At 40.0% G+C, this 23,300-nt stretch overlaps 1 protein-coding gene across 1 annotated transcript in view; it reads right to left on the reverse strand.

Annotated features, from left to right (window-relative positions):
* Window positions 1-17,158: 17,158 nt before the first annotated feature.
* PTPRG (protein tyrosine phosphatase receptor type G) overlaps window positions 17,159-23,300 on the reverse strand; it is a 394,955-nt gene continuing 388,813 nt past the window's right edge. Inside the window, exons 28-29 of the mRNA XM_071439469.1 lie at window positions 22,971-23,106; window positions 17,159-22,332 (exon numbers count right to left, since the gene is read on the reverse strand). Coding sequence (XP_071295570.1) covers window positions 22,186-22,332; window positions 22,971-23,106 — 283 coding nt within the window. The 3' untranslated portion in view covers window positions 17,159-22,185. The remainder of the gene's footprint in view (window positions 22,333-22,970; window positions 23,107-23,300) is intronic.

Consider the following 23,300-nt stretch of genomic DNA (forward strand, 5'->3'; position numbering starts at 1 on the left):
CACTTCATGACATAAGTAGAAGTTCTTTGATGTACTTGTCAACTTACCCTTGCTTATTGTAGCAGTCAGGATAAATAGTACTTGAAAAGTTATTTTAATTTATTTTTATCATTGTGATTTAAAGACAAGACTTTCCAATAAATGTCTCAGAGGTGTAGGAGCCAGTCCTCATTTCTAAGGGTGCCAAAGCTAATTGTTATGGTCACACTAACTACAGCAGAAAGCCCAAATGTTTTGCATATTTTACTTTGAGCTACACCAGCTCTCTGTAATGGCTGTGATCTTTCTTTCTTTGTAGCATTTAATGAATTTCAGGAAGAAAAGAGACAAACTGAAGTTTACATAGACCATTAGAGATATTAGAGATGCCATTTGTGACGAGCACGCCAAGAGCACTTTAGTAAAGTTACAGATACTATCAATTGTTCAGTACTGTGGAAACAGAGACAGGATGGAAGACATAATTTCCTAATGGCTAATTTAATATGTGACAATGTGACTCAGCTATAAACTTATTTTAACCTAGATTGGTTCTGAAGTTGTCAAGAATATAAGCTTTAAACTTTAAGCTGTAAAAGTTTGAAAAACTAGATGCCTGCCAGTGGGACCCTGAGATCTGTATTTACTGTCCATACAGATTAAGGACTTCATGCTAGTGCTGAAATGGGAACATTGTGACCCTTGCTCTTTTTTAACCCTGCAACTTAATTTTGCTCTGACAGCTTTGAGGGTTTTCAGAGTGAAATTGGTGGATTGAGACACTAGATGGCACTTAAATACAGCTAACAGAGATTTTTGTCTCTTTCAACACACAAAAACAGTCTAACACATCCTGTTCTAACATGCAGTTAATTATATCCTCAAAATGATGTCTTGGATTGATATTACTAAACAAACATATAAAAAATGTAATTACAGACAACTGAAATAAATACTGTGGGCTTATAATTGCAAGATATGTTTTTTTGCTTGTAATATGCTACACACCTGTGCATAGTTTATATAGATAGTATTTTATTTTGTCATTTTTACTAACATTTAGGATGGCACGATTTAGCTTTATATGCGTTTATTTACTGCTACCAATTTTTGCCATATGTCAGTTTTTAAAAAAGGAAATGTTTATATATATTGGGATTGCAAGACACCAGTATTTCAAAGGGAAAACTGTAGGAAAGGAGTTTTCTTATATGAAACCACTTTAAAACTTTTTTAAAGAAATGCACATATTTTAGTTGCTTTTTTTCTTTGCTTTCCACTTCGTCTTTCCCTTACCTTTTTGAGGTACACCTCTGTTGGTGCAGTAGCTGAATATCTCTTTGAGGTCTATCTAAATATTTGTTGGGTGCTATCATTGGTAAAATGCAGCAGGGCTATGGGACAGTGTGAGAGCTGTGAAATCCCGTCAGAGAGCAGCCTGTGGCCATCACCTTGGCTTGTGGCAGTTCTCCATCAGCTGCAGAGGCTCTCAGCAGCATTTCAATCAACTGCACAAGCCCTGGGCAAAGCTGCTTTAAGTTGCTACAAGCTAAAAGGTAAAGGCATGCAAAGAAATGCCCTCCCAGAGCAGGAGCTAATAAAGTATTAAACTTAGGAGGCTAAGAAACAGGCTTCTAATTCCTTTTTCACAATCAATATTCGGAGACTAGCTCGCAACCTTTTTGTTGTCAGGTCCCCTACCTTTCCCTGTCCTGTGTTACAAATTGCTGTCTTTGTAGTTGTGATATTAGAGCTGAGATGAAGCTCATAAATGGTAGGACAACTCAACAACACATTCCTGGTTTTGGGGTTTGGGGTTTTTGGTAGCTAAAGGTGTGTATTTGGTGTGGGAAACACTGGTGCACATGTGGAAGTCAATTGTTGTTGAAAAAGAAATTCTAACACATGCTTAGACAAACTAATGTAATCTGTGTGTGCTTGTTGGAATTGCCCCCAGACATCAGGAGATCTGTTTCAGGTGAGCCAGAAGCCAAACAGCAGACCAGGATGGGCTCAGCAACCATCAGCTGGTGCAAAAATAGTCCAAACCAGAGACAGCTGGTTCAGAAAAAGAGTTGGAAGACCTGTGTGAGGAGGAAGAACCAAGAGTGTGTGTGTGAGGGCACAGAAGGGGTGGAACTCCAGCTGCTTTGTGTGCCTGTCAAAATGTGGTATAAAACTGTGCACCAGGCCAGCCCAGACTCTGTCCAGTGTTGAAGAAAGAAATATTGTTCTTGATAAAAAGATGTTAACAGGACAATATTTTCTTCATGCTACAAGTAGGGATAGAAACCTGATAAATAAAACCAATCTAAGAAAATCAGTCTTCAACTGCAATTTTTTTTTCTTATTTCTTTTTTCTTTTGAGGAAAGTTCTTTAAGGTTCTGTAAATATAAGCTAGACTAGACAATTCTTCAGACAGTTTGCTGATACACCCACTCAGTCTTGTCAAGGGCATACATGCCCCAACAGGTGCTCTCCATCAGTAGTGTCTATGGTATAGCTACTTCTTTTTGAAGAGCTCATGAAAATAGTTTGGCCCTTAAGTAATAACATTAAGCCTTCTCTTAAAAAAAAAAAAGTACAGATTTCCACTGACTTTAACAGATGTACAGGTAGTTGAATTCTTTACAAGTAATTATAATAACTATTTACAGTAATTAACTTGAATCTAATTGCTTCTCAGCATGTTAGGATAGTAAATTAAAACTGTATTTCAAACAGCTCCTGTTGTCTGTTTTCACTAAACTGCACAAGGGAAACACAATAAAAAAACCTCTTGAAGAAGCACCATTCTCTGTTCCTGTTTGTGGCACTCTGAATGGACGTGCTTAGCTTTGATCCTTCAACCAGCACTTCTCTTACCTGCGTGGGCTGGGTATTTCTTCCCCAGCATGGACAGCAAGCTCCTTCTGAGAGCATAAGCAGTGCATGTGAACAAGAGGGACAGAAATACACTTTTTGGCTCATAAAGTCATGTCAGATGGTTTATACAAGGGAAGGCTGATTTTCCCTGGTTCCCTCAGTGCAGAGAGCTCAGCTCTCCTTGACCACAGTGTAGACCTGAGGCTGAGCTTTGGGGCTGCTCTGAAGGACCAGAGGTATCATTTGGGGCGGCTCTGAAGGACCAGAGGTATCATTTGGGGCTGCTCTGAAGGACCAGAGGTATCATTCTTTACAGGCTGTGTAGGGAGCTTTGAGAAACTGCTTTCCTCAGACTGGTGCCTGTAATTATGTACCTGATCAGTGTCTGACCATCTGCTTCCAAACCATTCCCAGCTTATGTCTTTCACACCCTTGTGGAGGTTCATTGGAGCTCCTCAGGACTGACTCTGCCTGCTGCCCAGATAGAAAGTCTGTCAGCTTTGGCCTGCCTTGAGATTCCTGTTTGAAACCACAGGCAATTTACTGAGGAGTAGGTCAGTGCCTGCTAATTTCATGTGAATTCAATCACATGCAGGTACAGCTGCTTATTTAAACACTCTTCCAACTGCATTCCCACGATGCTTCAAACAAACTGGACTGTTCAGCTTTGTGCTCTGGGATGATGATGGGCACCATCTTCAGTTTCAGGCCATTTGCACTGTGTGTACAAGTCACCCTATAACTTTTAGCCACCCTAAGTAATGCTATTGCCATCTGGTTGTACATTAAAATTGTCTTATTCTGTAATGATGATACATCTGCAGCAGCAAAAAGTACTTTGAATTTTAATACATGCATTTATATGATTGTCAAGATGCCTGATATTAATAGCTTGACTTTTACTGTAAACAAAGGTAGAAGAAATAACACCACCTTCACAGTTCTGGCACAGTTTCCTTATGAGCTGAATTCTCAGCCCATTGTTTCTGGATTTTGCCATACAAACCTGAGCAGCAGTGTTCTATTTTTAAATTTCTGTTTAGATTTTGAGTGCTTTTATTATGAATTTCTTCAGTTCCAGAGAGAAATTAGAGAGGCAACAGTGCTTCTCTTGCTGCATAACACCAACATATACTGACAATAAAAATAACTGAACTTGTGCAGGAAGACAGTTTCTAATAAACCCTTTTACTGGGTTGTTGTTATGAAGCTTGAGCTTTTCATTTTTTACAAAAAAGCCCCACTTTTTAAAGAAAGGTCAGTCAATCTTTTTAGAAAGATTTAATAAATGACTTTTCCCACCTTACAGAATTTAGTCTTTTGTTGAATTGTTTCTGTTCCTATTAACGCCTCACAAAAATGTACCTTCTATTATATTTCTTCTAATAGGTTTCTCAGCCTTATAACTATAATAAATTTGTCAGTCTAGGTTCGCTGAACACTGGAGTTGAAAATCCTACCACAACAGATTAGAAATATAACTGTTTCTAAACCCTTTCAAGAAGTTTTACCCTTTCTTTCAACACATTTTATGTACTCAGCAATTCAATGAATATAACCTTTCAGAGTCATTCTTTAAAGTCGCTTTCTTGGTGATAGCACAGTTGAGCCATTTGATCAGTCAGTCAGAAAACCTGAGTTCTGTTCCCATCTCTGCCAGAGTGGATTCATAGTTTGAACCAACTTGCTGAAAGCCAACATTTTCTTGAGTAGCTCATTCAGAGGAAATGACCAACTTGACCCACAAAGGACCTGATTTTTAGAGCAGCTGAGTCCTCAGACCTGCAATTTCAATAATTTTGAGCAGTACCCTTAGCCCTGCTAAAATGGTTAAAAAAAAGTCTAATAGCGTCTTGTTTGGTAACCAGAGATTAAAAGCCTCAGAAGAAGCTTTTATAGCAGATTTTAAAAGATATGGTTTTTGTTGTTTTTTTGGGTTTTTTTTGGGTTTTCTTTTTTTTTTTTTTTTTTTTTTTTTTTTTTTTTTTTTTTTTTTTTTTTTTTTTGCCTAATCTCTTTCCTCTATTTTGTTTCTATGAAATGTGGTTGTTGGTTGTGGTTTTCCTTTTTCGGAGAGAAGTTACATTTCTTACAAACACAAAATACTGGTTTGATAAACAATTCTTTCCAGGAAATGTCTTAGAGTGTGAAAGAATGTAACAAAACCTTTAGAATATTAACAACCATCCTAAAAGCAGAGAAGCAAGAGCATGATCACATAAATCTAAGAAAAGCAAACAGAATCTATGTAGCTCAAGCCTCATGTTATAAAAAGAATCAACTTTGCTTTATAACACTGTGTGAAGTATAAATGTCAATGTATCATATTTCCTTTGTATGAATGAATTGGAAGGAGAAGAGAGACAAGAATTATCCAAGTACTATAAAAACACAATTAATGAATACTTTCAAGGGACACAAACAATCTGCACTAACCCCAAATTACAGGTCATATTCTATCCTGCAATTTAACCCCTTCCCCTCAGGCTTACCCATAATCAGGAAATGGAGGAAAAGATTAATTATCTCACCCCTCTTTAATTTTGAGAGAATTGTTCAGCTGAGCTTCTTGCAAACCTGTTATGGGTCATTCTACTTTTTTGACCAGCTGTGATGGATCTGGTGAGTTTCTGGTCACCTGAGTTCAAGAGGAATGAAGTGTAGAAGAAGCTTTCAGGATGATCAAGAGAGTGAAGCAAACTTGTTTTGTGAGAAAAGATTAAAATATTTGGCTTATTTATCAAAACAGATGAAGGAAGAGTATCTGATTGTTTTCTACTTACAATAGAATGATAATATTAATATTGGTGAAAAAAAGCTTTTTAAACAAAATTATAGTGCTACAAGGAGAACAAATGGGTGTAACCCATTTGTGTCCCTGCCCATGGCCAGAAGGCTGGAACTAGATGATCTTTGAGGTCCCTTCCAGTGCAAATCACTCTATGATTCTGCAATGAATAAACCTTCTATGGAACAGAGAAGTCTTAGGGAAGTGCTTAAGCATCAGACAGGTGAACTTCTAGACAGAATAGAGAGGGAGGGAGAATGGGGTCATTTTAAACGGACCTTCTCCCATATGTGACTGGGAGCCTGAATCTGGTGACCTTTGGAGGGAAGCCTGACTTGCAGAGCCTTTCCCATGGGAAGTTTTTCATAGCAGAGCTGATCAGCTGATCTGTGCTGGTGAAATACCAGAATCCCACCACCAGTGTCAGTGTTGCTATCAGCTGCTGGTCTTCATTGAGGGAAAACTTGAAAATTAAATCTCTGAGTCACCTGCTGCTCTGTGCCTCTGGCTATGGATAATATTGCAGAGGGAAAACCTGTAAAGAAACACACAATGCACAACTTGTGCAGTCAGCTTGGCTCTGCCTGCCAACTAGGCTGTGTTTGTGACATATTTGTGCTATGTAGGGGTGCAGGGCAGTGCTACTCCATTCAGGCATTGGGAGGAGAATGTTTTGAACACAGCACCTCCGTGTTGTGAAAATCTTCCTGTATGTGTAGGCTTCCTAATGTAACCTTCTATTTGCTGTGATCTCACTATGAGCTTTACATTACAAAGTCCTACATGACATTATTTGTGGTTGGCTGTTTGTCTGAACTTATTTCATAGCCTAAGGCACAGAAAGGCAGGTGAATTTAAATTTTAGCTTTCAAGTTGGTTTTCAAATACTGCCAGTTTAAAATATTTAAATAACAGCAAGTTCTAACAACATTCTCAGAATTTCTTGCACAGTTGACTGTCTTTGGCCTTAATGAACCAGACTCTATTTATAATAAGAGTTATGGACAGCACTGTGGAGTCCAGGCTTTGAATAGCTGGGTAAAAATGTCAGTGCTGCCTTTGATGTGAAAAGGGTCAATGGTTGCTTTTCTGTCATTTATGGTTCAGCTTTGCAATAATGTAGTACTTTCTCTGGAAAGATGAAGCAGTAAAGATATGAGAAAAAATATACATTCCAAGGAATGAGAAAATTACTTTCCTTAGGGAGTACCATTTATTTTCTTCATTAAATCTTATCAAAGAATGGTATCTCTTGATGCTTGGCAGTTTAATTTCTGAAAATGGGTATGATGGGCAAAAGCTGTAGAGTTAGAGCAGTTGATATCAGTTTCTTAAAGGGAATGATTTTCTATTTAAATGTGGCCTATGTGTTTATACTCTCTGTGTGTGAGGGTATGTAGCTGTGCACATGTGTATGCACATATCTCTATTTCCAGTGATTTTTGAAGCTGACCAATTGCAGCCAAATTTAACACCAAGTTAAATAGTTTACTAGTCCCAAAGACATCAAAGTTTTAAAGTTTTTTTGAGGATAGATGGCTATTCAGAGAAAAAGAAAAGTGGTAAGTAAGGCTTAAAATTTATAAGATGTAAGAGGGTTCATGTGGGTATTTTCCTACCAACTCAAATTTATAGAAAACCAGGCTCCTAGGTTCTGTTGTTCATAGAGCTGCACATCTACTTAGTATTTTTCTGTATTTAAAGCAAGTGGAATGAAACCAGTTCATATAAGCAATCAAACTGTTGCTAAAATATGACTGGTGTATTAATCAAGCCATTACTGAGATGCTCTAAATTTCCTCTCTGAAATGTCTCTCTGTAATTGGGTAATCTCTCAAAATAATTTGTGGTACCTTTTTACACATTGTGCCAACTGCAATAATCAAACAGGGATGATTAAAATTATGCTTTCCCAGTTATATTTGAAAAACAGTGTGTGTAAGTTTTATATACTTTGAATTGTCTTAGACTTGTTACAGACTCTGAGGGACAATTGTCTCTGCACTAAAATACATGTAGGCAGGTGTAGAAATGGTTATTAACGTCTGTTCATGTGTGAGAAAATGTGAGTGTTACTTGTAGGAGAGATCATGAAAGCACTGGGATCCATGGCTAAATCCCACAAAGTATGCTGAAGGTAGCAAGGTGTGATTATCACCACAGGATAATCTCTGCCAGTAAAAGATAATTTCCAATCAATTGCTTGTGTTTAGAATAGAGTGGAAAGAAAATACATATCTGAGGAAAAAGGGAATTTTTCTTTTCCCTCATAGTTTTTCTTTCTTTTTGTTGTCTCATTTCATATTCTTGCAGGACTATAAGGAAATGCAACTCTGGCAAGGCTGGAAAGTTATGATTACAGGTCTTCCTTCTCCTCATCTACCTGGTCTAGTCTATGTTTAGGTTTCATTCACTTGAGATTTCATTCATTGCTCATAGAAAAGCAACTGGACTAATTTTAGAAAATGACTCAGCATGATATGGGGGTGAGGAGGAAGAGAGACAGTGAAAGATCTCACAGCCTACAAGACTGAGATTTATTATAAATGTGTCTTGGGAAAATTGTTTACTTTGAGTAAGATTTTTAAAAGGCACTTAGATTACTGGCTACTTTATCGTCTGAAATCTATGCAGAAAATCAGATTAATCTCGGTGGAAACACTAAGTTAGAAATCGCATCATTCATTGTGAACTCTAAAGATGTTCTGCAAAGGCCCATTTATGGAAAAACAAGGCAACATCATAGGAGTTCTTTAGAAAGAACCATCCCTTTGCTGTCAGGGTGCAGGATTTTGATTTGTTTGCCACTACACCAGTGGTGTTCCTGACACAGATTTTCCCAACATAACAGAGGCTGAGAAATCACCGTCACTGAGAGTATAGGAAAATTCAGACTGTGTCCTGTTTTTAAGAAGGGACAATAGAGGATACTCAGGGCAGGTGACAAAGAGCAGCAGACATCAGTTCTTAGCAGGCTTTGGCAGTCTGTAGACCAGGCACACCCTGAACCAGGGATTCTACCCACATCTTTGTGTTTACTTCTCAGTTTAAACTCCTTCCTGTCAATGTCTGAGGATAAGGTAAAGAGTGCCATACATAAATAAAGACCCAACCTGTCTCTTTATTATGCATCCTCACGTTGCTGCTGTGGATGCACGTGGGTCCACAGCTAAGGTCCCAGGATACTACTACAGAATAATTACTATTCATCATGAATATCTTTGTCAGAAGATAGGTTTGCCTAAAATTGCTCAGAAAAATACTCAGTAATGTTGGAAGCCAAGAAATGTAGTGATAAGGTGACAGAAAATTCTTGGCTCTGCTGAAGTCAAAATGAACTTTGCCCATGGCTTTGGCTTTGAAAATCCAGGTTTTTGCCTTGAGAGTCTGCCCAGACAGCTGCTCTTCCTGGATGTCCTGAGAGTGTCCCTTGCCCAAAGGGGCTCCAAGGAAAGGTGTGCTGTCATGTATTCAGAGCAATGGATTTTAACAAGCATGTGTGCCCTGTGGATGACTGTACTACTCTTTCCATCTTAGCTATTCATTTTCACAAAGCCAGATCCTGCAGCTGAGCACTTGTGGCTGTCTGTTCTTATGCCACTTTGAGAGGGAGGACTGGCAGAAAACATTCAAGTGCAGAGGATTTTGTAAAAAAAGAGGTTGACTTGCTATTTAGATAGCACTGGAAAGTGACTGTTGTGAAAAATTAAAGACTTGAGCATATACCACTTTTTTTTCTCTAAGCTTTTCTCTCTTCTGTACACACAAATCAGGGAAAGAACCACTCCCTGTCCTTTGGGAATTTTTTCATCCATTTTACAGCAAGTGCTTCTGCTTGTAGGTTTAGTACTTTGTGCTGTGACCACCTTAGTGAAATAAATCTATGGACAGCATGGCCCAGAAGGGAAGCACAGTTTAGTGCACTGATGAAGCTGTGCCCTAAGACACCAGACAGGTCTCCTGTGACTGGAAGATTGAAGGCAACAACCCAGGGATGGGCATTGCCCTGGCCTCATGGCTGCACTCAGATCCAGAAGCCTGTGTAGAGCTCTGTTCACCCTGAGGATTGTTAGTGAACAATCCTCAATTGGTCCTGTTCCCAAACCTGTCTGTACAGCACAATGGCAAGAGCTCAGCTTCTGCTACAGGCATCAGCTGCCATGTGGGAAAATGCAGCCCACAGATTATTGATAACCATGCCCTGGGAAGAAGTGGAGCTCTCCAGAATATCAAGAGTGTACAATAAAATTCAATAGGAACATATAATAAAGCCAGGATTAGCTGCACAGAGAAACTTTTTAGTTCCTGAGTCCTGTGTGGTTTTGCTGTAATCTGTTGCAGTTGATACTACAGCCTTATAATGAGGTTAGTTTATAAATTATTAATAGATAATATGAACATCTAGCAGATAAGGATAGCATGGGTTACAAGCTCATCAGCAGATACTGCTCTATAGCAGTAATAATCAACCTGCTGAACTCTGCTATCGCCTATAACATTTGAGACCTATTTGTGAAAACAGCTATTAATTCCTATTAAATATAAAGGGAAGTTTAATACAAAACATGGCCATAATGGGTATATGTACAATATGAGATCCCTTTTTCAATACTTTTTTGTCTTTAAGCACCTGCTTATGCCTGCCAAGACCCTTCTGTAAGTAGGAAATGTGTACACTAGAACTCACCTGTGAGGAGAAGGAGATGTATTTCTCCTCTCAATGGGAAGCTCAGGTGTTGAGCTGGGCAGAGGCAGTGATGGTTTCAGGGGGAAATGGAAGCATGGGGCAGCTGTGAAAGCCAGCTGAGTGACGTGATGTCCTCTGAAGTCACCCCTGGTAGCAGCTATTCCATGTCAATCCAGTGGCAGGTACAGAGCTGGACATCTCAGGGGGACAACGTCCTCCTGTGCCTACCTGGTCACTGAGTACCTCGTACCCACCTTGGATCTCATGTTCTTGTGGGTGTCTGAAAAAGACTTTAAAGTTTGTGTTCTTAACACAAATGTCATGATTGCAGGAAGGCTAAAATTCCCCTCTCCTGAATCTCGTTACTTTCTAAAACGCCTCAAGTCTGAGACTCAAAATACTGCTTTTGGGCTATAGTGTGAGCTGTAGTAATTGTAACCAATCCTGGTTTACACAAGGTGAAAAGAATTTTTTAAAAATCTAATAAGTAGTTAAGAGTGAAAATAAAAGATCTGGGGATCCTTTATTTGGAGGTCTGCTGCCATTCAGGTCAGGAAGACTGTGATGTCCCAGTGCTGCAGAGGTGCCACCCTAGAGGGGATGTGGATTTAGTGACACAATTTTCCAAATCCAGTGTGGAAGATTTGACTACAGAAATATATATATAAATGTATTCCTCTTCTATGAGAAGCTGAACTACAAATATACTTCCTGCTCTGTACCTTGGCTGGGATAGACCCTGGGATAGACAAAAAAGTATTGAAAAGGGATCTCATCGTGTACATATACCTATTATGGCCATGTTTTGTTTTAAAAACATGTGTGGATGCATCTACCTGGAATAACTGTAGATCTTTCTCCATATTGCTCTGCAAACGTACCTTGTATCCTTCTCAGGAAACTGAAGTCAATAAAGTATTGGATAGGAAGGATTTTATTGAATGAATTTGCTTAGTTTCTGATATTTTAGCAGTTGATAAAATTAAAGAGAGAAGTCCCCAAACCCACAAAACTCAGAACAAACCCATTCCCCAAACAATAACCTTTTCAGTCATTAAGTGGGAATAACATGCACCAATAAGATTATGATGCCTGCAAATGCACCATATTAAAATAAAAGTAGTTTAAAAGGCAGGCACAATATTATCATCAGGTAGCTTTCTCGCAGGGTGGAAAATAGCTTTAATAACTTCATTGTTGGAACTAGTATATAAATATAAAATCTCTCCTTCCCCCCAGTACAGCAGTGATTGTGTTAAAAGGAAGACCTCTGGGTCTTGAAGGCTCTTTTGGTGTTCCCAACCTATGAAAAATGAGGGCTATGGCCCACACCTGGAAATCAGCAGTGCAGAGTGTTGAAATCTCATTTAGAGGTGGGTGTATTTCAGAGTACAGAACCAAATGGGAAAATTCATTATATGGAAAGTTAATGCATCATGCTGCCTAGGAAGGATGAGAGATGGCAGAGGAAAATCAATAAAAATTGAAGTGCAGGCAAAATGTGGAGAAGGAGCTCCAAAAGGCAAAGAATCCAAAGTTGGTATTACCTTTTTGGGACATGCTTTTTGGACTTACTTAGAAGGAAATGACATAATAGGACTTTACTCTCTATTTTGGGTAGGGACCACTGTATAGTCTGAGGAAGAAAAGAGGAGGAGACATGATTCAAGCAGAAAATTTGGGCAGGGGTAGCTGTGTGCTCAAGAAACACCAATCCTGCTCAGGGCTGTTCATTGCTGGGGCTGTCATTAAATACCTGGCAATAACAAATATCTGCTCAAAGCACCCAAAGTGGTGGGTTCTAAGCCATTTGTGACAGAATGGACTTTCCTGATCTGGCTCAAAGTCTGTGGGGATGCAGCTGCCCCAAAACAATTCTGTGAACAAACTGGAAACCACCAGGAAGGCATTGGACTGGGTCAGCATTTTGTGCCATGTGTCTCTGACTTTGTGGCCATTTGCAAAATTGGCTTTATCATTTTGGTTTTTTACCCAGCTACATGCAGTGACAGGTGTCACATAAAACCAGAAAGAAATAAAGGCATAAAAAATGAGGGCATACTAGTATTCCATATTTAAGAACTTTAGTGTAATTTGAGCAATTTTATATAATTTATATTAAATTACCATGTTCTTTTTTGCTTGTCATTTTGGAGCTTGTTCTATTTCTTTTTGTCTTATCTTTTATGTGACAAAATTCCAGCTTAATATCTATTTTTGGCAGTTACATACCTTATCTTTGTTGTGGATACCAGCACAACAAGGTGTTTCAGAAACTATTGAAGCTGATGAATCAAAGATCTTCACTGGGGACTGAAAGGTGCTGAGCTCTGGCTGATCAGGGACCCATGGAGACACTGGAGGAGAATTTTGACAAATAGAGAAAACTGTGTTGTGACAGGGCTCTGCTCATCTGCCCAGATTAGCTTGAGTCAGTTATTATTCCAAGTACATGCTGCTGGGAGGTCAATAGTGCTTCTGAATCCATGTAGGATCTATAGCCTGAGAGCAAACAAGCCACCTGCACCCTTTTTATTCCAGAAAACAGGGGAGGAAGAGAAAGGTGCAAAGATTTACTTATGGCCAATTTCACAGGGTGCAATCAATTTACAGGTCACTGGGAGACTTTCAGGCAGAGGCATAACATATGTCTAAGAGGCTCAAAGTAGGAAGCTATCTAGAAAATTGGATTTAAGTTATAAGGAAGCTTATTTAAAGCACTAAAATTCAGAAGGCAGAGCCTTTCATAACCTAAGGTACTGAACCTTTAAGAGTTTTTATGATTTCACCCCAGTCCAATAAAGGTGTTTTTCAGCTTGAAGTCTAATACTAAGCAGCACTAAGGACTTTCCTTGCTACTTGCAAAGTGTGATAACCTTTCTATACTTAGATAAATAAAGTGTCACCTTTTATTCTGTGTCACCATTTTTATACAGCTACATATATTACAGCTACAAGCCAACAGCCTCTTTTGGTCACAGGCACACTGTATTCAGATTCATCATGAAATGATACTTAATTTAAATTAAATTAAATGATATTTTAAATTTAAATGTTCATCTGATGATTAGACTCAGAGTTTGATGATTAGACACTGAGCCAATACCATTGAAGGTAAGGATTTGAACCTGTTAGGAGAATGAAGGAGTGTGGTGCTGGTGGTCCCATCAGGCTGCATGTAATGAAGGCCTCGATTTATTTGTTTTTCTATGGTTTTCTGTTCTGCTTGATTGTGTGCTGATGAAACAGAATAAGCACCTTGTTACAGAAAAATGCTCATTTTTGTAGTACATACAGGACACCTCCATTCCATCCCTCTTGTGCACCCCATAGCAACCCCACAGGAAAAACAGCCAGGCTTTACTTAGGAGATCACAATTTCCCTCCCATGCATTGGCTGAGAGAAGCATAACAATCTCATTTTATCCTGAAATCAAGCTCATCAGCTCTCCCTTTGCTTTTCCTTCTCAGCAAGGAACTGGAAAGGGTCACAGCCTTCCCTCTCATGGAAGGGACCTGCAGCATCTCAGAACTTCAGACTGACTGACAGAACCTCACGTTAGGAGACTCTGGGGGTCTTTGTGATGCATGGCTGAGAAGTCACTGTTTCTCTATCCTGATGTGAAAATATTTTTAAAGAGTCTGTACTAGATTTATTATTTGGGCTTTATTTGCAGGTTCCCACTGTTGCCTCAGTGTCTCATTCCCTGCCTGAGCAGTCAGAGTCAGCTGCTCTCATCTTGCAGACAGGGCACGATTTTAGAACAAAACCCCCAGTGAAACAGATGATGGGGGGCTCTGCCATGTTCCCTGTATTGAGCCTTGGGCTTCCAGCCAATAATGCCTTCTCCCAAGACAAAAGACACATACCTTCTGCCTTTCTTCTGATGTTGACCCAAAAACTCTCTCTTTCAGCAGTTCCTTAGACAAAGGAACAAAGTATTTATGATTAGATATATTGCAAGGATATCCTGTGATATGGAGCACAGGACCAACAGTGTTGGAACCGGGGAGTGACAGAAATGATGAGCTGTGCAGAAAGCATGGCTCAGAGACACAGAGACAGGGAAATGTGAAATATTTGAAACAGCTCCCATAGGTGACATGGAACTGAATTGCAGAATCTTTTCAAAATTCAAAACCATAGCATAAAACACGAATGAAGCAGGCGTTGACTCCTAAACAAGGATTTCAGACATACGGAAGATAACAACTTTAGAAAAGAAAAGCAAGCCCAGTGACTGTCAGATTGATTGAACACAGTGTCAGGAAAGATTGCTTTGTGAGTGTTCCTTCTTAAAGCATTACAAAGTCAGAAAGACATCAAAACCATTGATTGGCAGCAAAGGGGAGCAGAAATCACCAGTGATCAATAAGGTGGCTGCCAGCAGGTGGGGATGGCATGTCAGAGCAGGAAGCACTTTGTGGGGCTTCAAGTGGCTAAGTAATAGGACTGGGACCAAGTCATTGATCAAAATTATTTTTATGTTGTAAAAGGTCTTGAAAATAAACCTTCTGGCAATTGAATCCACTTATTAAAAATGCTGCTATTATTTGTGCCTGCTTAAAATGACTGCTAGCAGCCTCTGGAAGCCTTAAAGGCTAAAGTTGTTAGCTATTTATTACAGAAGATGTTGGGATCTCCTGATACCACCAATTAATTCAGGCAAATTATTAGTAGTGGGAAGTGCTGGTAAATCATATATCTGTTGCCAAAGTATTAATGAACTACTTACTACATCTTTCCACTTGATACAGGTCTCAGCCAGGCCTCATTCCCAAGCATGGAATCCAAGTACTTTCTCAAGGTTTTGTCTTTTCTCTTGTCCTCCACTCGTGCCTCTGTTGCTCACCAGGAGGATCAAGGGCCTCCTGCACCTTTGCAGTGCAGGGACCTCTGCCCTGTTTGTTGTCTGTGCAATGACAACCTGGCTGGCAGCAGCTGGGGGCTCACCTCAGAGGTGCTGCTGTCTAGTGAAAAGGCTGGCTTTTCATTTAAGGAGCTGCCTTGGGGTGTTCTGATTTCTGTAGCTGTTACAGAGCTGTTTTTCTTGTTCCGTGGCTGCCCCAGGTCATGTTCCCACTGTCTGACCCCTACCTTCCTTGGGGCTTGCCAAACTCTGGTTTTTGTCATATCTGTTGAAAACGTAGGAACAGTTACAGCCTTCCTTCAGGAGTGGTGATTCAGGAGACAAGCCTCACAGCCTGTCTGCTCCTGTCTCTTCCAGGCCCTCTCCCTCCATCATTTCACCAGGCAATGCCCCAGTTCATCCTGTCTTGGCTCAGAAGATTTCCTGCTCACTGACCATCCCCGTTGTTCTCCTTTTGTCTGTCTTCAGTGGGGCTACATTTTTTTGTTTGTATGGTTCTCCCTTCCCAAAATGAGATGGTTTTAACCCTGCTGTGAGCAGACTGGGAGGTGTCCTTACCTGGTCTCAGTGTAGACCTGCCAGACCTGCACTTTGCAGCCCATGGGGTTGGCTCATGGTCAGCTTGCCATCCTCTCCATCCTTCAGGCACTTCCCAGACAAGCAGGATTTACACAACTCTTTTCCCATATTGTTAGTGTGAAGTGCTGTGTACCCACCTACCTGTGCATGCAGGGGCTGCCATCTTCTCCATGGAGGTGAAGCAGCCAAGCTGGGCAGAGGAAGCTTCCCCTGGGTGCCTTCTTGTGGTCTGGAAAAGTTATAGAGGGTACTGGAGGTGCTGGAGCATCCCCTAGAGCAGGCTGGGAAGCAGCTCCCTGCTGCTCATCCAGGAGGCAGCACCCCAGAGCAGGGGCTGGAGGGAGCACCCTACAAGGTGGGGGCTTGGCAAGGGCCATCAGGCTGTTGTGCAGTGTCCTGCTGATCACAGTCCCCATCCAGCATTCCAGGATCCACCCAGTCAACCACAACACAGATCATACAGGTGAGAATGAAGCAACACAAAAGGCAGCAGATGTAGTGTATTGATTTTAATCAGCAATTTTACATCAACAAGCAGTTTGACTTATTGATGTTTTTGTCCATGCAGGTGCTGCTCTGGAGGCTGAGTGCTGCTGTGTTTGTGAAGGCACTGCCAGCAGCAGATTGCAACAAAAATCTGTCCACAAGCCTGAGTGTCTTCCCCCCAGGCACAACAAAATAAGTAACACAGCCTTGAGCACAGAACCAGAATGGGAGGTGGCGCTGGAGCTGCCAAGGTTTTGTTGCAAAACTCCAAGAGCATCGATGGCATCATGTGTGTGTCCACCTCAATGACAGCTCCTGACTGGAGCAGCAAGGAGCTGTGACTACTAACACATTCCATAGGGGGTTTTTGCTGCATTCTCCAGGATTTGGGACATCTGTGTCCCCCCAGTCTGTCTGAGACAGGAATGAGTACTTTGCTTTTCCTGCCTCAGTGCTGGGTTAGTGAGCAATGCCATTCATCACAGTAAATTGTGATGGTGGCTTGGTGGAAGCCCCTGCTCCTCCAGGCTGGTAAGGCAGAGTAGATGGAAGGAAGGAAATGTCAAAGGAGCTGGCAGGAAAGCTCAGGATCTGAGGTCCTGTTCAGAATGGAGACAGTCCCCTGTCCAAAAGGGATTTTGATGGGTCACAGTTGTCTGGGGAGGAGCATTGGTGGAAAGGGATGGGTTATTTATGTTATCTAACAGCTGGAGACAATTAAGAAGGGAACAGTGAACTCCACTGTCACTGGCAGTTCCCAGCTGAGTACTGCTTGGAAATTTCAGATCTAATTAAAGCAGGCCTTGGATCTCATCATTCCTGCATGCCTGGGACAATGAAATACTGACTCCAGCATCTGTTCCTTGTGTGTACTCTATGCAAATAAGTAAGAAGTCTGTAAATACATCAAAAACCATACTTTATTTTATGTATAGCAATACAATTTACATATTAAATAACACTATAATAGAATGATTTGATATAGTTTAACATAACAAAAAGAAGATTCTTCAAGTTACAAAAAGCCCCCAAACAAAAACCCAAAATGAACAAAAAGTCTCCCTCAAAATACTCCCTCCCACCCTTTCCCCAAACCAAACACCACATTTTTATTTTTCTTCTGAATGGATCAATGAGACAAACGTATCTAGTGACTGGCTAAGTCTAAATCCTGTTGCACACACTGACAGTGGAATCCAAAAAAAAAAAAAAATCCAACTTTCACAATCACTGCCCCAAAGAAATGACATGTGTGGAAATCTTTTTTGGAGTGTGATGATGGCATCTCACTACCTTGAAACACAGAAGGTTTGTATTCACATAACCACCACAGAACTAGGAAGGAGGTGAAACTAGAAAAAAATTAGCTTTATATGAAAATATAAAATTCTATGATTATATACCATAGATACAAAGTTCCCAGAAGATGCTTATCTAAGCAACAAAATATTTACAGTTTTAATGACATTGCTATTTTAAAAATGAAGGAAAAGAAAACAGGAGTACACATGAATGCTTCGGTCTTTAGAAACAATGGCTGCTTGCTAGTCTCAAGTGTTCTAACAAAACAAAAAAGTCACTACCCCAAATGTTGGAGAGTTGTGACATTGTATAAAATTGACTATCTCCTCTTTTGGAGACGTTTATTCTTAAAACTCAAGACATTTTTCTTGAAATTAATTATCCTCTGTAGAAAATGCTTCCCTTTGCAAATAGTTAACAAAAACACTAAAAACAGTTTAACAGCTAAGACAAAGTAGAGGCCAAATCTCTTTATTACAGTTCTTCTCTTTCCTTATTTTTGCATTTCTTCTCCTTTGATAAGTGAAGCCAATGCAGTTCACATTGTTAGAATGGCAACAAGGAGAAGAAGAGCAAAGGGTAACAGTGAATTACATCTGAAAAAAAAAAGAGAGAAAAAGAAAAAGAAGAAAAGCAATGCAGTAGATTAACAAATAGGCATTTTCCCTTCATATAAAAGTTCACTGGCACCATTTGAACATAAACTTCGGAACAAAAGATCTGATGTCAAAAGACATGAATTTGAGAAAGACTGCTAAATCTTCAAGACAACTACAGTTTTTTTTTAAATTAAGTTGGTTTTGTTTTGCTGAGAATTAGTAGCATGTATCTTTGGTAGAATCCATATCTATACTTTTTAGCTTTTAAATAAAATACATCAGCTTTAAAAAAGATTAATGAGAAGGCAGTTGTGCTGTATTATAAAGATTCTTCTCCTAATGTTCCAATGTATCACTCTGTGTTCAAGCAATTTGAGCAGTCAGAAACTGGAAACACAAGTGAAATTTTGCAGATCCTGTAAATGACTCCACTAACCTAGAGCAGACCCACAGTACAGAAACAGTCACTTACAAGGACAAGTTTAAGGGGCTTGGATTTTTCTTTTTCCCTGTTTCTAAATTAGCATTTGGAAACAGACACTGAAATATTAAGGACAAATGCTGTTTAAAATGAATGTTCTTTAGACACTGATCCTGCAGAGGACTCAGTGGTCTGAGTGGTCCCACCAGCTCCCCCAGACCTTCCTACCAAAGCCAAGCTCACACACAGGAGTGTTTGGAGGATGATTCTGAGCCTGCCACCTATTTCAGATGTTCAGATGACACAAAAGCTTTCCAAGCATTCCCACTTGGAAAGCTTGGCTGCTCTTATGGTCTCAAGACACAGTTCACGTCTTTCACACGCTCTGTGGGCACAGGACACGTGTAAGACATGGAGAAATGGGATTTTCTAAATGTAGACATGTGTGTGCTTCAGTCCTTCTGCTCCTTATTTCTCAGGGCTGGTGCTGAGGACCACACTCTGATATAGGAATTCTGTCAGGTTCTCTTAATTTGCAGACCTGCACATTGCCTGGGAACCTTTGATGCTTGAAAGACATCCTGACTGAATGGCAGGAGCTGGGTACAGCCGAGGGGTTGGGGTCCCAAAAGCAAGAGGTGGTGATTTGCAGAGCAGGACTTGGGCTGGACACTCATGGGAGCATCGGGAGGGTTTATCAGTGCCCATCTCTGAGCAGACATTGCTCCTTCTGCCACTCACTCAGTCCCAAGGAAAGGGTGCAAACCTGTGTAGGAGAGCAGAACTGCAGCTGCTTACAGGAGGATAGATTTGGCTCTTCTGTGTGCTTAATCCTGACCCTCACAAGCAATTTCTAGCTTCACCCCTTCAAGCCTCATGCATCACTACTATCTATTGGCTACCTGGCTGTCAGCACAGCACTTAACTTACAGCTGGAGCTCCTTTACAAAATAATCCATGGAGAACTCATAGAACAGCAGTGTATATAATTTCCCCATGGATTAAACCCCAAACAAGTATTTCAGGTGTTGGAAAATGCAAATGCATGGAAATCCAAAGCATCTACCAAAGTTCAACCCCCGCAGCCTTCATTCATTGATGTTTAAAACTTGTGAGAAGGTAAGGGATTAAACCAAGGGTATTCAGGCAGTGTGTCACAAACCACAGTTATCTTCCATCATGCCACTGAAATGAAAAGTAATCACCTGAAAGTACTGAACAAAACCACCCTTTTGATGCCTGCAGTAATCTTTGTGTCACTTAGTTGTCAAGGTTTGAATTTCTAACTTCTCCCTACATCTCTCCAGAAACTTAAAATACTTCTAGACTGAACTGATCCAACTCATGAGTCCCTTTGTGCTACCAGCTGGCATGGGTTGGGTCCAGGTTCAGGACTGGGGGCACAGGGGGGCTCAGCAGCCTCTGAGGCTGATGCAGGCTGGCCAGAAAACCACTCAGCAAAACCCTCCAGCCCTTGCCGGGAGCAGCACTTGAGAACTTACTTAAACCATTCTGTTACTGGGCTGTAGTGACTGGAGGGCCATCCTAACTCCTACTGACTCCCACCTCCATGCAGTGCAATGGGGATGCAAACTACAATCTTTTGAAACATTCTGCTGATATTTTATTTGGACTAGCTGTTGCTGGGCATGGGATTGCCTTACTGAAACCATGGGCTTATTAAATTGTTTGGAATTATTGGGATTGCTCGGATGGAGGGATTCAACAAACTTAGAAGTAAAAGGTGACTGTGTAAAAGGTTGCTGATGAATCCTTGAATAATTTGAATCTTTCTCTTATTAAGATAAAAGGCCAAATGTTAGCACATACCAGTTTGTACAGCTCCTGTGCTCTCAGTGAGGCTGTATTACTTTGCATTTTAAGAGGTTCTGAACCAACATATCTACTCTCAATATCCTTTTAAGCAGTTTGCTTTCATCGTCCTTGTGGGTGAAAATAAACAGAACCTTGCCAAATGTCTGGATTTCAGCAAGACTGGACTGGTAGAAACTAATAGGTTTACATTTAAATGAAAAAAAAAAAAAAAAGAAATTGTAGTATTTTGACAAGTCCTGAAAAATTACAATGCATGTTTTCTGTAGTTTAGAAGAAATTAATGCCACATATAAGGGACAGTGCCTTTAACTGTACAGCAAGGGTCAGGATGGCAGATATCACATATTTCCTTTTCCAGGCAGATTCAAGAACCCCTCCCTACTCAGCAAAGCTATAAAGGGCACAACTAATTTTACTTTTCAAGAGAATTAAGCATGTGTTTACTTCTTTTGTTAAACAGGGACTGACCTTGTTGAATTGCAACCAAAAACAAAGGAAGAGGGAGCCAGTGAGGATGTAAACTTAAATGCTCCAAACAATAATTACTGACATAATCTGGGGGAAACCATTCTATGGCATGGGAGGGAAAACACAATAAACTAAGGTTTTGCTAAAGAATTAGTCTGGCAAAAAAAAAAGAGGGAGAATGTAACTTTATAGGTAGTTTTTTTATTAGTTTGCTTCACCAGTAAATATGGATCAGTACTTTATGTTTTAGCACTAAAGTATGAAAATTACACACCTGTAAAAATGGCATCTAACAGTTATGAAATTAAGAAACGCCTGTCATCATGTAACATACCATTAGGTGTGAGGTCATATTCAAGAAAGAGTAAGGAAATTAGATGTGTTTAAAATATTGAATAGCTTAGTAATGTAAAATATTGCTACCTTTAATATATCTGAAAACTGGTCTGATTTTGGGTTGTCGTAGATTTCTCACTGTATTGGCTCCGATGAAAATAAAACCAAAATACTTTCCCATCACAGGGCTGGTTAAAAACCAAAATCAACGTTTTCCTGAATACATGGGGAAACTTTGAAATTGTAAATTCAAAACTTATCACTGCATCCCACATATGAATTGCATCTAATTTATAATTATCTTGTATGTAATTAATATATTCCATGTGAAGCAAGTCTCAGGCCTGTAAATGTACAACACAGCAATTTGAAACAATACAGAAATAATTGTTTCAGCTCCACAAGGCTGTTGGACCTTCACTGTAGCTAATAATCACCTGCCACATTTTGTCAAGAAAGGATGAACACTGCTCATCCACTCCACTGGAATGCAGAACACCGTTACCAAAACTTTGACATGATCACTAAATAATAAATATGGTATGAAGGGGTACAGTATCTGTTGTAGAAAGAATCCATCTGGCCTAGCATTCAAGATTTAAGATTCCAGGGTCACTGTAGTTAGCAAAACTTCACTGCATTTAAACAAAACAGAAAAAGCATATGTTTGTTGTCATGGAATGTCACATCAGGGCTTGTCTTGTATTAGGATATTATAGGCAGTAACACTGATCATATAGTGCAAACTAGATAAAATTGCGTTTCACTGTGTGAAATAAACAGAGGTGCAAATGCTCAGTAGGATACCATTAAGACATAAAATGGCAAAAAATAAATATCAAAACTTTTATCAGTGTAAAAAAGTAATTGGGTTATTGTATAACCTAGAGTCTGGCAAAAAAGGCCTCAAAAAAGTTCACTCAGTCTTCAGAAGTTCTACAAATTAAGTGCCTTTTCAGGTTTCCAATTAGACAAGAGACTCCATGCTTTCTGCAGGATCAGATTCGTCACTGGCCATCACAGCACCATTTTTGTCCAGTGTCATGGGACCATTTCCATTTTCCTTAGTGCTGACCAAGCTTAGCATTGCCTTATAAAGAAACTGGTACTGTTCCTGGAAAAGAAAGAACAACTTATTTCAATCCTTTGAGTGTACATAAATGAGTGGCACTTTAATTTGGCATTTCCAGGGAAGGTCATGGGCATTCATTACCAGAAGCAAACACATAGCAAAGAAATAGAGCAATTACCTCTGTTCATCCAGTTTAACCCTGTCAACCCAAACTCCAGTTTTGGATGGATTATATAATTTCTGATATACTGTTAAACACTTCAGGAGGGCAGGACAGAACCTGAGGCCACAGCTCAGAGCCTCATGTCCCTGCAGCTTCACCTGCCCTGAGCACCCCTTCAAATCACAATGTGCCAGATCTAAAGAGCACAGCTTAGCTCACAGGGCTGGCAGGCAGATGGTGACAAGCTGAAAGGTCCTTCTGTGCTAGGACTTGCCTGTATGATGCTTCCCTCCAAAGTATGAGAAATAAGTTTAAGTGCAAATCAGAGACTTATAGTGTGGCTTTGAGGTTAAAAAAAAATGACAACTACACAAAAAAAAGTTCAAATGCAAATTCTGCTTGGTAGCAGATGCTGTGGGACTTGATAACATACACAATGTATGTTTTAGTTCATGCTTTTGGTCTCAGATGAAAACCTTGTAAACCATCTATTTATAGCCCATTCAAAAAGACTTACAATGTCTGTAAATACTCCAGGCCGCATAAGATTTATCATCTTTGCCACCTGGAACACATCGACAGCATTTTCATTCTCCAGCTGCTGAGACAGAGTGGTAAGGGCACAGAGAGTTCCTGCTGACACAGCTCCATACCTGGAAAACCACACCAAAAGGAAGGGTTACTCAGAAACACACCAGGGCACTGACACAGAGTCATGAAAGTGTTGTTATAATCTTATTTCATTACTGTAGTTCCTCTTTGTATTTACTCAATGCTTGTTTTAGAGTGGCTAATTTTTTGTCATTTTAGTTCATAGAAGAAATTTGATGGTACACCAGTAATCCCA

This window comes from Agelaius tricolor, unplaced genomic scaffold, assembly GCF_023055355.1.
Source record: "Agelaius tricolor isolate 1412-34295 unplaced genomic scaffold, bAgeTri1.0.p SCAF_14, whole genome shotgun sequence".
In the NCBI taxonomy this organism is placed as follows: Eukaryota; Metazoa; Chordata; class Aves; order Passeriformes; family Icteridae; genus Agelaius; species Agelaius tricolor.